Below are 18,148 nucleotides of genomic sequence, written 5' to 3' on the forward strand. Positions count from 1 at the left end.
TACATACAAAAAAAGATGGGTGTTTCACCACCGCGTTTTTATTTCGTAGCAAAACGAAGCAATTTAACTACTACATTAGACACTTGTGATCTGTTTCGTAGCATGCCCATCCCGTAGTATGTCTCTCATCAAACTGGAACTGACCTGATGGCGAACTACCTTACGTTTACATAGATGTGTGAATCAGCAGTTTTGCATTTGATGTCCACGACTCTAAGTTTAGGCATACCCGTTTTGAATCTCTTCTTCTCTTTCGGGACTTTAGGAGGCTGCTTCTCTCAAAAGTTGATCACTAGTACATTAAATGAGTAGAAATAGGTAGGTAGAATACTAATGATCTGTGATTCTTCGGAGGGTTAACGTACCTTTTGACGGATGACAATATTCCTCCAAGCATGAAAACTGCAGAATGAAACTAGGAATGAGGATAAATAATGTTTTTCCTTCATCCTTTTTATTCTTTTCCTTCTTCACCACTTTCTCCTTTTCCTTTTCACCTTCTTTCATCTTCTCTGCCTCCACAGCTTCTTAAACTTGCCATCTTCTTCGTCTACTTCTTCTATTTCTTCTTCTTCTTCTTCTTCTTCTTCTTTTATGTTCTTTATGTTCAACAATTTATAAAAATAAATGGAATAATGTTCAATTCAATTCAATTCAATTCAATTCAATTCTACTTCTTCTTCTTCTTCTTTTACGCTTTCTCATCTCCCTTACCCTTATCTTTCTTTAATTCTCTCTCTTCTTTTACCCAAAATATTCTGATCTTCTTCCTCTCCCCCGCCTTCTTTTTCCTTCTCTCCTTGTTTTTCTCCTCCTCCTTCTCTTCCTCCTAAACTTTCTCTTTCTCCTTATACTTCTCATTTATTCTCCCTTCCTTTTTTTTATTCTTCTTCTTCATTTTTAGAAATAATAAATGGGACTTATTTGTCACCCGTTAAGTCTTTTTACTTTATTTTCCCCCGGAATATTAAATTTGTCCAACATTTTCTTATCTTATTTCTTCTTCTTCCCTTCCTCTTCGTCGTGATCCTAATTTATAAGTGTTAGTTTCATCATTAAAATTTACCTCTCATAAAAGTAAGTACCTAAAAGCATTAGTTATGTCTGTAGATTTTTTTTTTTTTTTTTTTTTTCAAGCCGTAATAAACGAAAAAAGGCAATATAAAAGTTTTCCTATCTAATATGTGAGTGAGCATCGTCTATTGTGATATGATGGAGAAAAGGTCAAGGAATTTTACTTTATGGTTTGGAGAGGATGGGGTGGACAGAGAGAGTGGTTGGTTTCTTTCGTCCGATTTCAATGAAATTTGACAAGAATGTTCAATCAAAAGTATTAAATACTCAAGTCTTATAGAAAGGAGAAAGAGCACAGGACAGGATGAATTCAATCCGTTTCGAGAACGAACTTCACCTGTTAAGGATAAAGTTCACCCCGGGTGTGAATCGAACCCTCGACCTAGCGGCCAGCTTTTTCTGATACCTACTCATTGAAAATATTCGGGTACCTAAGGGGTTCCTCAATGTTCAATGATGGCAAAAATTACAACACAATGGTATGAATTTAAATTTCTCAGATCTCCTTTTCGCCCTCTCTCTCGCTCTCTCTCTCTTTCTTTCACTCTTTCTCTCTCTTCCTCTTTCTCTTCTCTCCTTTTCGCTCTCGCTCTCTATCTATCTCTCTCTCTCTTCCTGTACTGTAATTACGTTGTTCTTCTCCCCTCTCTCCTAGCTCTCTCTCTTCCTCTGTCATATTCACTTATCTTCAGCGGAAACTAGAGGAGGGAAGGAGGGAATAAGGGCAGTAATATTTCCACTCCCTCCCTCCTTTCGCACACCTTCCTCCCCAACCTTCTTACTCTTTCCCCAAATTTCTTACTGCCCTCAATTCAATTATTTTTATTGTCCAAATACATGATAGTATGTTAACAATGTTTATACATAATACAATTAGAAACACAAAATATATACGAGTATTAATATCTATATCTAATTATAGTAAAATATCTCAGAACCATGACCTTTTATGCGCTGTCGCTCACCTTTTATTACCTCTCTCCAACCAAATTATCTTTTCCACCATCTTTCCCTCATCACCTTCTCTCCTCTCTCTCTCACACCTAAATTCTCTTTCCCACACTCTCCCTTTCTACCCTCCTCTCCACCTCTCCAATCCACACCTTCCAACTTCCTTCAACCTTCCTCCCTCCCACCCCAATTCCATGCCTACCCTCTCCCTCACACACCTTTCATTCTCCCACCCCCAAACACCTTCCCTTCCTCCTCAACCTTCTTACTCTTTCCCCAAATTTCTTACTGCCGTCTCAGAACCTTCACCTTTTATCCACGCTCTCCCACCCAAATTATCTTTCCCACCATCTCTCCCTCATCACCTTCTCTCCTCTCTCTCGCGCACCTGAATTCTCTTTCCCACACTCTCCCTTTCTACCCTCCTCTCCACCTCTCCAATCCACTCCTTCCAACTTCCTTCAACCTTCCTCCCTCCCACCCCAATTCCATGCCTACCCTCTCCCTCCCACCTTCCATTCTCCCACCCCAAACACCTTCCCTTCCTCCCCAACCTTTCTTACTCTTTCCCCAAAATTCTTACTGCCCTCTCAGAACGTTCACCTTTTGTCCACGCTCTCCCACCCAAATTATCTTTTCCACCATCTCTCCCTCATCACCTTCTCTCTCCTCTCTCATACCTGAATTCTCTTTCCCACACTCTCTCCCTCACCAACGTAGCTCCCTTTCTACCCTCATCTCCACCTCTCCAATCCACACCTTCTTCTGTTTCCCACTTCTTCCAACTTCCTTCAACCTTCCTCCCTCCCTCCCCTAATTCACATTCCTACCCTCTCCCCCACCTTTCTCTGTCTCCTCCCCATTCATCTAACTTCCTCATTCTCTATTAACAACCATCAAGTCGCGCATATAACATGCGGGGGAATTTATTGAGATTTCAGTATGTGAAAATTTATTGACGCTATACAAAACGGGAATGGTTGGCACGCCTTCCTATCTAACGTGGGATAAAAGAGCGTGCGTTTGTACAGGGAATCCCCCCCTTTGTATTGCTTACTGGGATGTTTGCGTTCCTTGAGTTGAATAAATAAGTCATAAATTCAACGGTTCCTTCTTTTTCTGTTGTGTTCGGAAGGGTTCGGCGTTTCCTTACTTTGTGTACTCCTAGTCGGTGGCCCAACGTCAAAAAAGCTGCATTTCGTCAGGAAAGCACCAAATTTGGCATGGACCTTTATTTGGACCATATAAAACTTTTAGGAAGGGGTGACACCGAAAACCATGTTTACGAACAAAATGGCGGCCTTTTTATCAAAATGGCGGCCAAAAAAAGGGGTTTTTCGAGAATATCTCGTTTCCGATAAAAATTTTCTAATAATAATAAATTAGAAAGTTGTTTGTATTTTTATTTTCTACATTTTATACATTTACACTTTTTCTCTAGGATGTACCGTAATCCCGTACCGTAATGATTTTTCCAATATGGCGGCCAAAAAGAGGTTTTCTCACAATATCGCGTTCCCAGTAAATTTTTTCGAAGAACAATGAATTAAAAAGTTGTTTGTATTTTTGTTTTCTACATTTTATACATTTACACTTTTCTCCTAGGATGTACCGTTATCCCGTAATGGTCGATCCCGTTTTTGGGATATGCTGCTACTATAGGGAAATCCTTAAAAATTGTCCAATATATTGAAATAATATAAGAAGAAGTGCTGGGATGAGAGAGAAGAGGGCGTTGAAGAGAAGAAGAAAAGGGGGGAAGGGAGAGCTTTGGAGACGGATTATAGGATGAGGAAGAGAGGGAGGAAGAGGTGGGAAAAAGAACTAGAGAGTGGGGGGAAAGAAGAGAGTAAAAGGGGAGAGGGAGAGGGAGGAGAGAAGGAGTGCTGGGATGAGAGAGAAGAGGGCGTTGAAGAGAAGAAGAAAGGGGGGGAAGGGAGAGCTTTGGAGACGGATTATAGGATGAGGAAGAGAGGGAGGAAGAGGTGGGAAAAAGAACTAGAGAGTGGGGGGAAAGAAGAGAGTAAAAGGGGAAAGGGAGAGGGAGGAGAGAAGGAGTGCTGGGATGAGAGAGAAGAGGGCGTTGAAGAGAAGAAGAAGAAGGGGGAGGAAGAGATTGATTTGGAGACGGATTATAATACATATGAGGAAGAGAAGACAAAGGGGGAACGTACACAGGAGAGGATGATGGGGAGACAAGGGAGACTTGTAGGGAGAGTAGTGGGAAGAGGAGAGGAGGCTGAGAATGAAACAGCAGCAGAGTAATAATGTGTGGAATTCTGGAATGTGAAACAGCATCTCTCAAACGTTGTTGACAGGATAACATACCTCCCTTATCCCAAATTCCCTATACCTGAGGCCCGCCACACACAGTCTGTCTTGACAAATTTAGCCCCTCTCAGCTTCTAAATCTCCTTTTCCTCCTCGGTCTTCTCAGGATTCTCTGCCTCCTCCTCCTCCTCCTCCTCCTCCTCCTCCTCCTCCTTGTCTTCTTCATTCCCCTTTGGTAATTATTTATCTTCCTCATATTCTTCTCCTTCTCCTCCTCCTCCTCCTTATCTCATTCTCCTGCTCAATTTTATTCATACCTTAATATTTTATTCCAAGGTAACGGGAAGTGCTGACTGCAGATGACACAACTTTGAGAACCACTACAGAAACAAAATATTAGCAATAAAAATATGATGTACTCACGCTAAACGTATCGCAGGATGAAAACGGTGTTTATCAAATCAGGGAACCTACATATTTGGACGAACGAAGTGATAGGGTGTTCATCATACCAGGGAACCTCTCCTTCTCCTCCTCCTCCTCCTTATCTTATTCTCCTGCTCCATTTTATTCATACCCTAATATTTTATTCCAAGGTAACGGGAAGTCCTGACTGTATATGACACAACTTTGAGAACCACTAACTGTTACACAGAACACAAAATATTAGCAATAAAAATATGATGTGCTCACGCTAACCGTACGGCAGGATGAAAACGGTGTTTATCAAATCAGGGAACCTACATATTTGGACGAACGAAGTGATAGGGTGTTCATCATACCAGGGAACCTATTTGATATTTGAACGAATTGGGTTATGACATTTTTGAAGAGGTTTAGAGAGAACTGTGGTAACGGAGGTCTTATCGTAACGAAAACGAAAAGATTATAACAGGATAGGAGAAAGCAAGCCGTTCCGAGAACGAACCTTACCTGTTCAGAATAAAATCCGCCCCGGGCGAGAATCGAAACCGCAGCCGACCGCTTCTACCTTGTAAGCACTTCGTGCGTCCGGTTATCGCCGGGGCGGATTTTATTCTGAACGGATAAGGTTCGTTCTCGGAACGGTTGGCTTTCTCCTATCCTGTCTTCTTTCTCTTCGGTTTCGGGACGATAAGACCTTGGGAGTTACAGTTCCCTCTATCAAATCTCTTAAAATAAATACCTGGAACAGACAACATTTTCCCGGAACAGACAATATTTTCCTGGAACTTCTCTCATGTCTGGATTTCACTCGAAGAAATGAAGTGGATAAAAAAAATCCTGCATGAATAATTCATAGGTTACCCGGAAGATAAAGTCCATAGCAAATCAAATTGAAGGGAAATTACATAAGCATGTTAGTGAAAATCTGACGCCTCAGGTAGTGACTAGGTCTAGAGCAGTAACGTTCAATTTGACGAACATCGACACCAATCACTCCCGCACATCAGATGTAACCAACATAAAGTCAAACAGCACAACATCAGCCGCCCTTATTGATAACGAATCAAACTTAACTTCCCCTACTTATAATTATGATAGCCCGGAATCATGTGTTAATCACGAGACAAGGAAACTTGATCGTACAGCTTTATCTAACTTAACTTCCCCTACTTATAATTATGATAGCCCGGGATCATGTGTTAATCACGAGACAAGGAAACTTGATCGTACAGCTTTATCTAGGGAAGTCTACATTCAAACGGACATAGATGCGATAATCACTTTATCTAGGGAAGTCTACATTCAAACGGACATAGATGCGATAATCTGGTCGAATATGAGGGACGGTTTAATAGACAAGATTAGTGATTACATAAGCAGTATGCTTGCTAGAAGTTCCCTTGGTCTTTCGATTCGAGTCCAATGTAAACTTATAAATCTATGCTCTTCTTCTTCATCTTCATCTTCTTCTTCTTCTTCTTCTCCTTCTTCTTCTTCTTCTTCTTCTTCTTCTTCTTCTTCTTCTCTTCCTTCTTCTTTTTCTGTTGTGTTCGGAAGGGTTCGGCGTTTCCCTACTTTGTACTTCTACTCCGTAGGTACCCCTTTTGCTTCGGGCTAATTTCTAGAACAAGTGGCTAAGATACATAATATATCTAAGTATATCTACATAATTATGTATGTAGGATTATCAACGCAAATTGCATTTTTTCTTCATCATCTTGGAAAATGATTTTTTTTTTTTCAGAATAATCATCACCAAGGTTTCTTTTTCATTTTGACTTCTATCCCTCGAGGTGAAATATTCTTTCTTTTTTCGCTCTCTATCAGCTATCGGTTTTTTTTCCTTATTTTCTTTCGTCGTATTTCATTTCTTCTTCTTCTTCTCCTGCTTCTTCTTCAGACAGTATAAACCGTGATCTCTTTTACTTTTCAGCTCTTCTGAAACTCTGAAAGACATTACGTTTTTATGGCACATTGCATAATCATAAATTCCAAGGCGAGCATAAAAATTAGCACTTTTATGAAGTACCTATGTATGGTCATGTTCGAAGGTAGATTTATTATCAGAAATAGGTGGGTAGGTAATAGGTATATAGGTAATGTTTTTATTTTCATTTCATAACTAACAAAACATTCAACATGAAATACCTAAATTAAAATAAAAAAAAAAAAAAAAAAAATGTCAAGTTTGGGTAGGTTCTATACGAGCCTGCACACTCTGACTCTATAACTTACGTTGTCGACACGATTGATCGACACCATATAGGTACTGAAAGTTGTCCTGAGATCAGTATTCAACAGCAAATTCGGTACCACCACCGCACCGTAACATGTCGAAATTATGTACAGCTTGGCCTAAATTGGATTAACAGAATAGGAAATTAATTTATTCGTCTTATTTAGCCACTTTTTTCAAGTCAGCATACCTGAAAACATACAATTCTATATAGTATTTCAATATATTGGACAATTTTTAAGGATTTCCCTATAGTATTAAAAGAATAGGAAATTAATTTATTCGTCTTATTTAGCCGCCATCTTGTCCATCTGTAATATAGCTTCTTAAATCGGCAAAATATCCACTTTTTTCAAGTCAGCATACTTGAAAACATACAATTCTATATAGTATTTCAATATATTGGACAATTTTTAAGGATTTCCCTATAGTAGCAGCATATCCCAAAAACGGGATCGACCATTACGGGATAACGGTACATCCTAGAAGAAAAGTGTAAATGTATAAAATGTAAGAAATAAAAATACAAACAACTTTCTAATTCATTGTTCTTCACAAAAAAATACCGGAAACGAGATATTGTGAGAAAACCTCGTTTTTGGCCGCCATGTTGGAGAAATCATTACGGTACGGGATTACGGTACATCCTAGAAGAAAAGTGTAAAATGTAGGAAATAAAAATACAAACAACTTTTCAATTCATTGTTTCTCGAAAAAAATTACCGGAGACGAGATATTGTCACAAAAGCTCTTTTTAGCCGCCATATTGGAAAAATAATTACGGTACGGGATTACGGTACATCCTAGAAGAAAAGTGTAAAATGTAGGAAATAAAAATACAAACAACTTTTCAATTCATTGTTTCTCGAAAAAAATTACCGGAGACGAGATATTGTCACAAAAGCTCTTTTTAGCCGCCATATTAGAAGAGGGCGTTGAAGAGAAGAAGAAAAGGGGGGAAGGGAGAGCTTTGGAGACGGATTATAGGATGAGGAAGAGAGGGAGGAAGAGGTGGGAAAAAGAACTAGAGAGTGGGGGGAAAGAAGAGAGTAAAAGGGGAAAGGGAGAGGGAGGAGAGAAGGAGTGCTGGGATGAGAGAGAAGAGGGCGTTGAAGAGAAGAAGAAGAAGGGGGAGGAAGAGATTGATTTGGAGACGGATTATAATACATATGAGGAAGAGAAGACAAAGGGGGAACGTACACAGGAGAGGATGATGGGGAGACAAGGGAGACTTGTAGGGAGAGTAGTGGGAAGAGGAGAGGAGGCTGAGAATGAAACAGCAGCAGAGTAATAATGTGTGGAATTCTGGAATGTGAAACAGCATCTCTCAAACGTTGTTGACAGGATAACATACCTCCCTTATCCCAAATTCCCTATACCTGAGGCCCGCCACACACAGTCTGTCTTGACAAATTTAGCCCCTCTCAGCTTCTAAATCTCCTTTTCCTCCTCGGTCTTCTCAGGATTCTCTGCCTCCTCCTCCTCCTCCTCCTCCTCCTCCTCCTCCTCCTTGTCTTCTTCATTCCCCTTTGGTAATTATTTATCTTCCTCATATTCTTCTCCTTCTCCTCCTCCTCCTCCTTATCTCATTCTCCTGCTCAATTTTATTCATACCTTAATATTTTATTCCAAGGTAACGGGAAGTGCTGACTGCAGATGACACAACTTTGAGAACCACTACAGAAACAAAATATTAGCAATAAAAATATGATGTACTCACGCTAAACGTATCGCAGGATGAAAACGGTGTTTATCAAATCAGGGAACCTACATATTTGGACGAACGAAGTGATAGGGTGTTCATCATACCAGGGAACCTATTTGATATTTGACATGACATTTTTGAAGAGGTTTAGAGGGAACTGTGATAACGGAGGTCTTATCGTAACGAAAGCGAAAAGATTATAACAGGATAGGAGAAAGCAAAAGCCGTTCCGAGAACGAACCTTACCTGTTCAGAATAAAATCCGCCCCGGGCGAGAATCGAAACCGCAGCCGACCGCTTCTACCTTGTAAGCACTTCGTGAGTCCGGTTATCGCCGGGGCGGATTTTATTCTGAAAAGATAAGGTTCGTTCTCGGAACGGTTGGCTTTCTCCTATCCTGTCTTCTTTCTCTTCGGTTTCGGGACGATAAGACCTTAGGAGTTACAGTTCCCTCTATCAAATCTCTTAAAATAAATAAATACCTAATACTGGAACAGACAATATTTTCCTGGAACTTCTCATGTCTGGATTTCACTCGAAGAAATGAAGTGGATAAAAAAAAAATCCTGCATGAATAATTCATAGGTTACCCGGAAGATAAAGTCCATAGCAAATCAAATTGAAGGGAAATTACCTACATAAGCAGTATGCTTGCTAGAAGTTCCCTTGGTCTTTCGATTCGAGTCCAATGTAAACTTATAAATCTATGCTCTTCTTCTTCTTGTACCCCTTTTGCTTCGGGCTAATTTCTAGAACAAGTGGCTAAGATACATAATATATCTAAGTATATCTACATAATTATGTATGTAGGTATTGAAGTTAGGTACCTAAATACTTACAATGTTACAAAACGGTCCTTCTTTTGAAAAGTAATTTAACTATCCCCCCCTCTCTCTCTCTCTCTCTCCTTTCTTCCTCTCTTTCTAACTTTTCCCTTTTATCTTTTCTTCTTCTCTCGATCTCTCTTTCCCTCTTCATCTGTTTCATATTTTCTTCTTTCTCTCTCCCCTTCACTCTCTCTCTCTCTCTCTCTCTCTCTCTCTCACTCTCTCCCTCTCCCTTCCTCTCTCCTCTCCTTTCTCTTTCCTCTCTTTACCTAGATACCTTTCGTTTTATGGCCAGCCAGAAGGTTATTATATTACATATCTCTTTGTCGGAAAGATATCAAGCCCCATTTCCCTTTCTAAAGGAACCCCGGGGCTTTTTGTCGACTGAATATTGGAAGAGCGGCTCTTTGTCGGAAAGATATCAAGCCCCATTTCCCTTTCTAAAGGAACCCCGGGGCTTTTTGTCGACTGAATATTAATTTCCAATCCCGTTTTCCATTAAATTGGCCATCGGAGGTGGGGGAATGGGGGAAATTTAAACAAAATTGAAGGGACAAGAAAGGAATTGAAGGGACACGAGAGAAGCTGATGGGAAATTAAGGGAAAGGAAGAAGTTTAGGGATAATTGGAGAGACAAGAAAGAAGTTGACAAGACAAAAGGAAATTGATGGGACAAAGATAAAGTTGAAAAACATTTGAAAGGACGAGCGACAAGTTGAGAGAAAATTGAAGAGGTAAGAACAAGCTAAGGGAGACTTGAAGGGGTTAGTAATAAATTAGGGGAACCTTGAAGGGACAGAAACAAAAACGAGGGAAAATTGAAGAGACAAGAAATTAATAAATTAATAAGGAATCGAAGAGACAATAAAGAAGTAGAGGGGACATTAAATTGAAAAGAAAGAAATACAGAGAAAATTGAAGGGATAAAAAAGAAAATTGAAGGGACAAGAAAGAAATTGAGGGGAAAACTGAAGGGGCAAGAATAAAGTCAAGGTAAAATTTGAATCTGCAAGAAAGATTTTGGGTTGAAAATTGAAGGGGCAAAAAGTTTAGGATTAGTAAAGGGTCAAGTACTTCAAGCAGAGATTTAGACACATCCCTTATGTTTATTTGCATAATTATTTTCTCCTTCTGCCTTGACGCTGGTTGTAGTATTAGGGAAGGATGAGTACTGGGGATTTCTTTATGGAAAGTATATTTCTCATGACACGTTCTATCTAAATCCTATTAGGGATTTAGGAGTGGATTATTTATGAAAGGGGAAAACCTTTATGTCTTATTGGGGGCTGAATTATCAACATTCACGGAGATAGGTAACATTCATGCGACTTGGTGAACGTGTATACGGGGCCAGGTAACATTCACGGGACCGGGTAACATTCATATGTAATTTCATACTGCTATTCAACATTCACGTGGCTAGGTGAACGTACTGAACGTGTATACGGGGCCAGGTAACATTCACGGGACCGGGTAACATTCATACTGCTATTCAACATTCACGTGGCTAGGTGAACGTACTGAACGTGTATACGGGGCCAGGTAACATTCACGGGACCGGGTAACATTCATACTGCTATTCAACATTCACGTGGCTAGGTGAACGTACTGAACGTGTATACGGGGCCAGGTAACATTCACGGGACCGGGTAACATTCATACTGCTATTCAACATTCACGTGGCTAGGTGAACGTACTGAACGTGTATACTGCCATGTAGCATCTGTAGTACAGTGGTTCTCAGAATTGTCACGAGTGGGGGTCCAAGTTAGAACCCAATGCGGTGATACATACGAAAAATTGGGAAGAGGCTCTTAGCTTCACCTTACATAATTAATGATGTGGATTATTTAGGTATTTCTATTCTTGACTTTGTTGTTGTTCGTGTTGTTCTTGTTGTTGTTGATATTGTTGTTGTATTTTTAGGGGGGGGGGGGGGGGGGACTTCACTGTGTGGGGATCTGATAAATACCCAGGCACATAATGTTATGAAGGTTTGTAGATAGGTATAATACCTACATAAATTTATTATGTTTATCCAGGATTAGGACTGTTCCTTAGTCCACAATTCATATGGACTTCCTTTTTACACGTATACCTAATATACCTACAAAAACAAGACATAATATGGAAATATGGGGTACCTGAACCTTCCTTCGGGACTAAAATCAGGACTTATGGCAGGGTTGGACGCAAACTGAACTGTCCTCATTTCTATTTATGTAGGTAGTGGTAGGTACCTACCTCAAATTGGGATTTATACGTATAGGTAATATCTTTTATCTTAAACAGGTAAAATTGAAACAGTTTCTCAAGTTGAAATTCAAACAAGTGTCGACTTTTATTATTTTAAAGCTATGTCCACACATAGTCGACGCCGTTGATCGACGAGGTGAATCTATGTTGTCGAGGTAGTGTTCGGTTTCAGTCGACATTGATCCAGTCGATCAACGGTCGTCGACTGTGGACATAGCTCAAAGTATATAGATCTATAAAAATCTATACACCATAAAGTAACTTGTGTTCCATCTTCTGCTTTCAGAACGTCTCTATTCTCGTCGCCGTCGATCGACAAGGTGAATCTATGTTGTCGAGGCAGTGTACGGTTTCAGCCGACATTGATCCAGTCGATCAACGGCCGTCGACTGTGGACATAGTTCAAAGCTCAAAGTATATAGATCTATAAAAATCTATACACCATAAAGTAACTTGTGTTCCATCTTCTGCTTTCAGAACGTCTCTATTCTCGTGGTTTTGATCTACACGTGGAGAGTCAGTACCAATATCAAGAAGGCTGACGAGTTTCAAGATGTCTACTATGGTACGTACCTCGTTGTTACTGTTGTTGTTGTTGTTGTTGTTGTTGTTGTTGTTTTATGTTGCTCTTATCTATTTGTTTCTTTGTTTTCCTCTATTCCTTTGTTTTTCTTCTTGTTTTTTTACCCCGGAACCGCTTTCACATTACTTCAAGGCATTTTTCTTCGACTCTTTACTAATTCTATTATCGCTAATAAAGGCTTGGACGAGGAGGGATAGGAAGGAGAGCAGGAAGGAAGAAAACGTTTGTACACGTTCCATAGGGCTGTCTTTTATTTAGAAACTACCAGGGACGCCCAACCGGGCAAAGTAGCTGGTCAGAGGTCAAATGATGTCCTCATGAGGTTGAGTGCAAACCGTATTCCAAGCACAAAACTATAAAAAATTTCGACTCTGAAGGACATTGAACCCAGGCCTCCGTCCGGTGTTCAAGCCTATAGGTATAATAGTGTGATACAGTGGTACTAATTCGTTCACGAAGTCTTATTATTATTATTATTAAACGATTAGATCAAACTTTATTTACAGAATAAATATTTACAAATGGTATAACATAATGTATAGGTACAAAATAAAGTTTGATCAAGGGTGGGGTTAATGCTCATGGAAGTCTTCTTACTTCTTTTCCCAGGGTAAAGTTAAAAAGGTTGGACATCCCTGGTCTATCCCACACTCTCGTAAGTTAAAGAAGAAAGAAAAACTTTGAAAAGAAAGCGATAAAGTAAACAAGAAGTCGTGTGTGAGAAGAAGAAGAAGAAGAAGAAGAAGAAGACTGAAGTCTTCTTGCTTCTTTTCCCAGGATAAGTAAAGTTAAGAAGGTTGGACATCCCTGGTCTATCCCACACTCTCCTCAGTTGAAGAAGAAAGAAAAACTTTGAAAAGAAAGCGATAAAGTAAACAAGAAGTCGTGTGTGAGAAGAAGAAGAAGAAGAAGAAGAAGAAGAAGAAGAAGACGAGGAAAAAGAGGGAGAAGAAGAAAAGGAAGAAGAAGAGAAGAAGGAATAATAGAGAAGGACATGAGAGAAAAGAAGAGGAGAATAATAGAAAAGAAAAAGTGTGAGAGGAAGAGGGAGGTAGAACAAAGTAAAAAAGGAAGGTCAGGAAGATAAAGAGTGAAGAGAGACAGGGTGATAAAGGAAAGGAGGAAGAGAGAGAGGGAGAGAGAGAGAAGAACAGACAGAGTGAGAGTGTAAGAGAGATGGAGGGAGGGATAAAGAAAAAGAAAGGATATAGGTAGCAGCTATCTATTATTTTGTCTTCCGCCGACAAAAGAAGAAAGGAAGGAGAAGAAGAAGAAGAAGAAAAAAACGTCTTTGAAAACTATTGTATCACTCGAGTCGCGTATTAAGCAACTAGACATGGAGCATGCAAATCTTCCCCGTACTAACATGGCAAGCATTGTAAACCATGACATCTCACGTGTACCTATCAAGAATGGGCATTGTTTCGTCATAGGCGACAGTCATGTCAGAGGACTAGCACAGGAGCTATTGTCAATCTCTACCAGAAACATCAAAGTGGACGTCTTTGAAAAGGGATAATATGAGAAAGATTTTGAAAAGAAAGAAAAGAAGTGAATTAAGTTCTATGATCTCAAGATAATATTGTCAAGATAAAATAATAGATAAAGGAGAGAGAGAGAGAGAGAGAGTGAGAGAGAGAGGGAGATGAGAGAGAGATAGAGAGAGAGTGAGAGAGGGAGATGAGAGAGAGAGAGATGAGAGAGAGAGGGAGATGAGAGAGAGATAGAGAGAGAGTGAGAGAGGGAGATGAGAGAGAGAGATAGGGAGAGAGTGAGAGAGGGAGATGAGAGAGAGAGAGAGAGAAAGAGAGTGAGAGAGAGAGATGAGAGAGATAGAGAGAGTGAGAGAGAGAGGAACTGAGAAAGAGGTACACGTAACTAAGTAGAAGAGGAGAGAAAGGAGGGAGAGTAGATTGAATTGGAAGAGTAAGAATATTAGTTTTCTAAATGCGAGTAGGTAGGTACCTACCTACTGGCAAAATAATAGGCTTCCTTCCAATTTTTTTTTTTTTTTACTGTCTATTATATGTAGATAGGTACCTACATTGAGTCAAGGGGACCTAATACTATGTAAGTAATGAAAAAGTATTGGAATGGGTCCAGTTTTTCAAAAACAGGAAAAATAGGAGGAAAAAATGCCTTTTGAAGTTTTCAATGGGTACCTATACACACCAACTTATCAAAAACTTTCAAAATGTTTTGCTCAAACGTTATCATTATTGATTATAAATAATAATCAATGACAATAATAATATTAGATATTACCTACTTCATTTGTATTCAGCTCCTTTTCTCAAGATTTCTCAACTGAAAAAAAAAAAAAAAAAAAAATAGAAAGCAAGAAATAATTTTATTATTTGAGAAACAAAACTCCAACTTTTTTCAACTTTCTTATAGTCATGAATATAATAAAATCGTATTGGAGGAATGAATTGTATTAAAAATAATATTCATCTTTTAATTGACTTAAAAAATTCATGGACAGTAATTTTTTATTATTAACCCTTTTTAGGCCTAACTGAACTGAAAAACATTACTCTTACTTCTCAGTGAAAATGAAATGATAAAATAGGTTCTCAGAACGGCTGGCTTTCTTCAATCATGTCCACTCTGGCCAGTCTAGTTAGCTTGGAGGGTAGCGCGTCTGCCTTGTAAGTGCTAGATCGCTTGTTCGATTCCGCCCGGGGTGGATTTTATCCTGAACGGATAAGGTTCGCTCCCGGAACGGCTGGCTTTCTCCTATCTTGTCCTCCTCTCTTCGCTTTCGGGGCGATAAAACTTAGCCTTTACAGTCTCCTCTGTCAAATCTCTTCTAAAAAGTCAATTCCTGTGATATCCTGATAGACAGACGCTATGTTTCAAACCAACAGAAAGTTGTTCATACAACATGAAAGGGTTAACATTAGGTTTTAATCCAATTGCATTAGAACCCTACTTCTGATAATATGAGAAGAGACTTGAAGTTTTTCAAAATAAAGAGAAGAAACTTCAATATTAGGTTTGTCTTAATGAAAACAACGAACACAAAAAACTTTTCTTTCAGACTGAAGAAGACCAAGTTTTTTTTTCTTTTTTTTTTTCAAATAAGCAATACCCATACCCACCCCTTTACCTTTACCTAATCTTAGTGTATATTTACTATAGGTTAAGTCTGATTTCCACTCGAATTCTGAAGAACAGGTCACACTCCAGTCACAGTACATTCAAGAAATTGTTCAAGTAAAAAAAAGTAATCAAATAATTAAATGGTAAATAAATAAATTAAAAATAATAATAATAATAATAAAAATCGCCCCGAGCGGAAATCAAATTAGGCTGGCTTATTTGTTTGTTAGAAATAGCGTGAGCGAGGAGAGAAAGAGAGAGAGAGAGAGGGAGAGAGAAAGAGAGAGAGAGAGGAAGCGGAAGTAAGAGAGAAAGAGAAATGAAAAGACAATAGGAAAGAGAGAGAAATAGAGCGAGCGAGGAGAGAAAGAGAGAGAGAGAGAGGGGGGGGAGAGGAAGCGGAAGAAAGAGAGAGAGAGAGAGAGAGAGAGAGAGAGAGAGAGAGAGAGAGAGAGAGAGAGAGAGAGAGAGAGAAGAGTGTCAGTACACTAATGGAAATGGCTGATGGGATTTTTTTCGCGCTTTTTTTTCAATGTTTCCCTTTTTTAATTCAGAAAATAAAAATACATTATATTCTGAAATATCCTATCATGTACCTACCTACATGGGTGTGTAGGTGTTTTAAATTGGTAGGTAGGTACGTCATAGCCAGGAGTGTGAGTAATTGAATATGGCGTGGTGCTAGGTAGTAGGTACAATAATACATCATACAGGCTTGTGCCTACACCTATGTAATATAATATGCACCTATACATATTCAAATAGATAGTCTATGGTGATACCTACTTACCTACTCGACCAGATGGGCATTGTAAACAGAATTCTAAATATAACTCTCCTAAACCTAAATCTAAAACTCCTAAACCTAAATCTAAAACTCCTAAACCTAAACCTAAATCACAATAAAATCAACATATATTTACAATTTACAAACTCTAGAGAAGCGATCACACATCAGCATTACTATACCTAGGTGGTGCATTGGTGCATATTATGTACCCACGTCCCGAATAATTATGTTCCGTATCCTGTTTGTACACTGGGCCCGGTAAGATTCAGGGAGTTAGGTAGCATTCACGGTGCTAGATAAGTGTGTAAACGGAACCAAGGTAACATTAACGGGACCAGGTAATTCACGGGACTAGGTAAACTTGGAAACAGAGCCTGGTAACATTCACGGTGCTATTAGGCAACATTCACACGACTTGGTGAACGTGTACATCTCGGGGCTTGGTGTATAACCTTCACACCGCTATTTAACATTCACACGGCCAGGTGAACGTGTATACGGTGATAGATAACATTCAAACGGCTAGGTAACATTCACACGGCTAGGCAACATTCACGGAGATAGGTAACATTCATGCGACTTGGTGAACGTGTATACGAGGCCAGGTAAACGGGACCGGGTAACATTCACACTGCTATTCAACATTCACGTGGCTAGGTGAACGTACTGAACGTGTATACGGGGCCAGGTAACATTCACGGGACCGGGTAACATTCATAAAGCAGTGAAATGATTTTCGAGACGATGAGGAAGCAGTGCAATGATTTTTGAGACGATGAGCAAGCAGTGAAATGATTTTTGAGACGATGAGGAAGCAGTCCAATGATTTTTGAGACGATGAGGAAACAGTGCAATGATTTTTGAGACGATGAGGAAGCAGTGAAATGATTTTTGAGACGATGAGGAAGCAGTGCAATGATTTTTGAGACGATGAGGAAGCAGTGAAATGATTGTAAGGGAAGGGAGGAGACGGTTCTTTTTCCCACCTTTTCTCCTTTCTCTCTCCCTATTTAATCCTTTCTCTCTCACACACTTAGGCTCTCCTTTTTTATCCCTCTTGAGACCCACCCCTTTTTTAATTCCTTTTCTCTCTCTCTCTCTCTGTATTTCTCCCTCCCTCTCTCTTTCTGGAGGGGAAGAAGGCTGGAATGAGGAGAAGGGGTTGGAGGCAGGATAGATTTTTGCTACGATGAGGAAGCTGTTTCGACATTTTAATGTTTGGAAGTCCTAATCTTTTTGGTTCAGTAGACTACTTATGGTTCAAGGGCCTCGATATGCCTGATCTTCTGCTGGTCTTCTGGGAAATTTTCAAGCAGAAGAAGAAGAAGAAGACGAAGAAGAAGAAGAAGAAGACGAAGAAGAAGAGGAAGACGAAGAAGAAGAAGACGAAGAAGAAGAAGAAGAAGAAGAAGAAGAAGAAGAAGAAGAAGAATACGAAGACGATAGCGGGAGAAGAAGAAGAAGAAGAAGAAGAACAAGACGACCAAATAAAAAGAAAAAAGGGGGAAAAAACTACAATCATGTATAAGAAGAACAATACAATTTGAAGAAATAGGAGGCGAAGAAGAAGACGAACAGAACAGGGAAGAAGCCAAAAAGAAAGGCGAACAAAAAGCAGAAGAAGACGAAAAAGAAGAAGAAGAAAGAAGAAGAAGGAGAAGACGATAACAAAAAAGAAGAAGAAGAAGACGATAACGAAAAAGAAGAAGAAGAAGGAGGAGAAGACGATAACGGAAAAAAGAAGAAGATGATAACGAAAAAGAAGAAGAAGAAGAAGAAGAAGAAGAAGAAGAAGAAGAAGAAGAAGAAGAAGAAGAAGAAAAGAAAAACGGTTAGCGTAATTTTCTCAAACGATCTTGCTGAGAAGAAGAAGAAGAAGAAGAAGAAGAAGAAGAAGAAGAAAAAAAAAAAAAAAAAAAAAAAA

The 18,148-nt window shown here is 39.3% G+C and overlaps 1 protein-coding gene across 1 annotated transcript in view; it reads left to right on the forward strand.

Moving 5' to 3' along the window:
* The window catches only part of LOC103516021 (protein windbeutel-like), a gene marked incomplete at its 3' end in the record, with an annotated part of 36,940 nt that overhangs the window by 9,474 nt on the left and 9,318 nt on the right, over positions 1 to 18,148 (forward strand). Inside the window, exon 2 of the mRNA XM_026828539.1 lies at positions 12,224 to 12,311. Within this exon, the coding sequence (XP_026684340.1) occupies positions 12,224 to 12,311 (88 nt within the window). The remainder of the gene's footprint in view (positions 1 to 12,223; positions 12,312 to 18,148) is intronic.

This window comes from Diaphorina citri, unplaced genomic scaffold (genome assembly GCF_000475195.1).
Source record: "Diaphorina citri unplaced genomic scaffold, Diaci psyllid genome assembly version 1.1 scaffold1465, whole genome shotgun sequence".
Classification (NCBI taxonomy): domain Eukaryota; kingdom Metazoa; phylum Arthropoda; class Insecta; order Hemiptera; family Psyllidae; genus Diaphorina; species Diaphorina citri.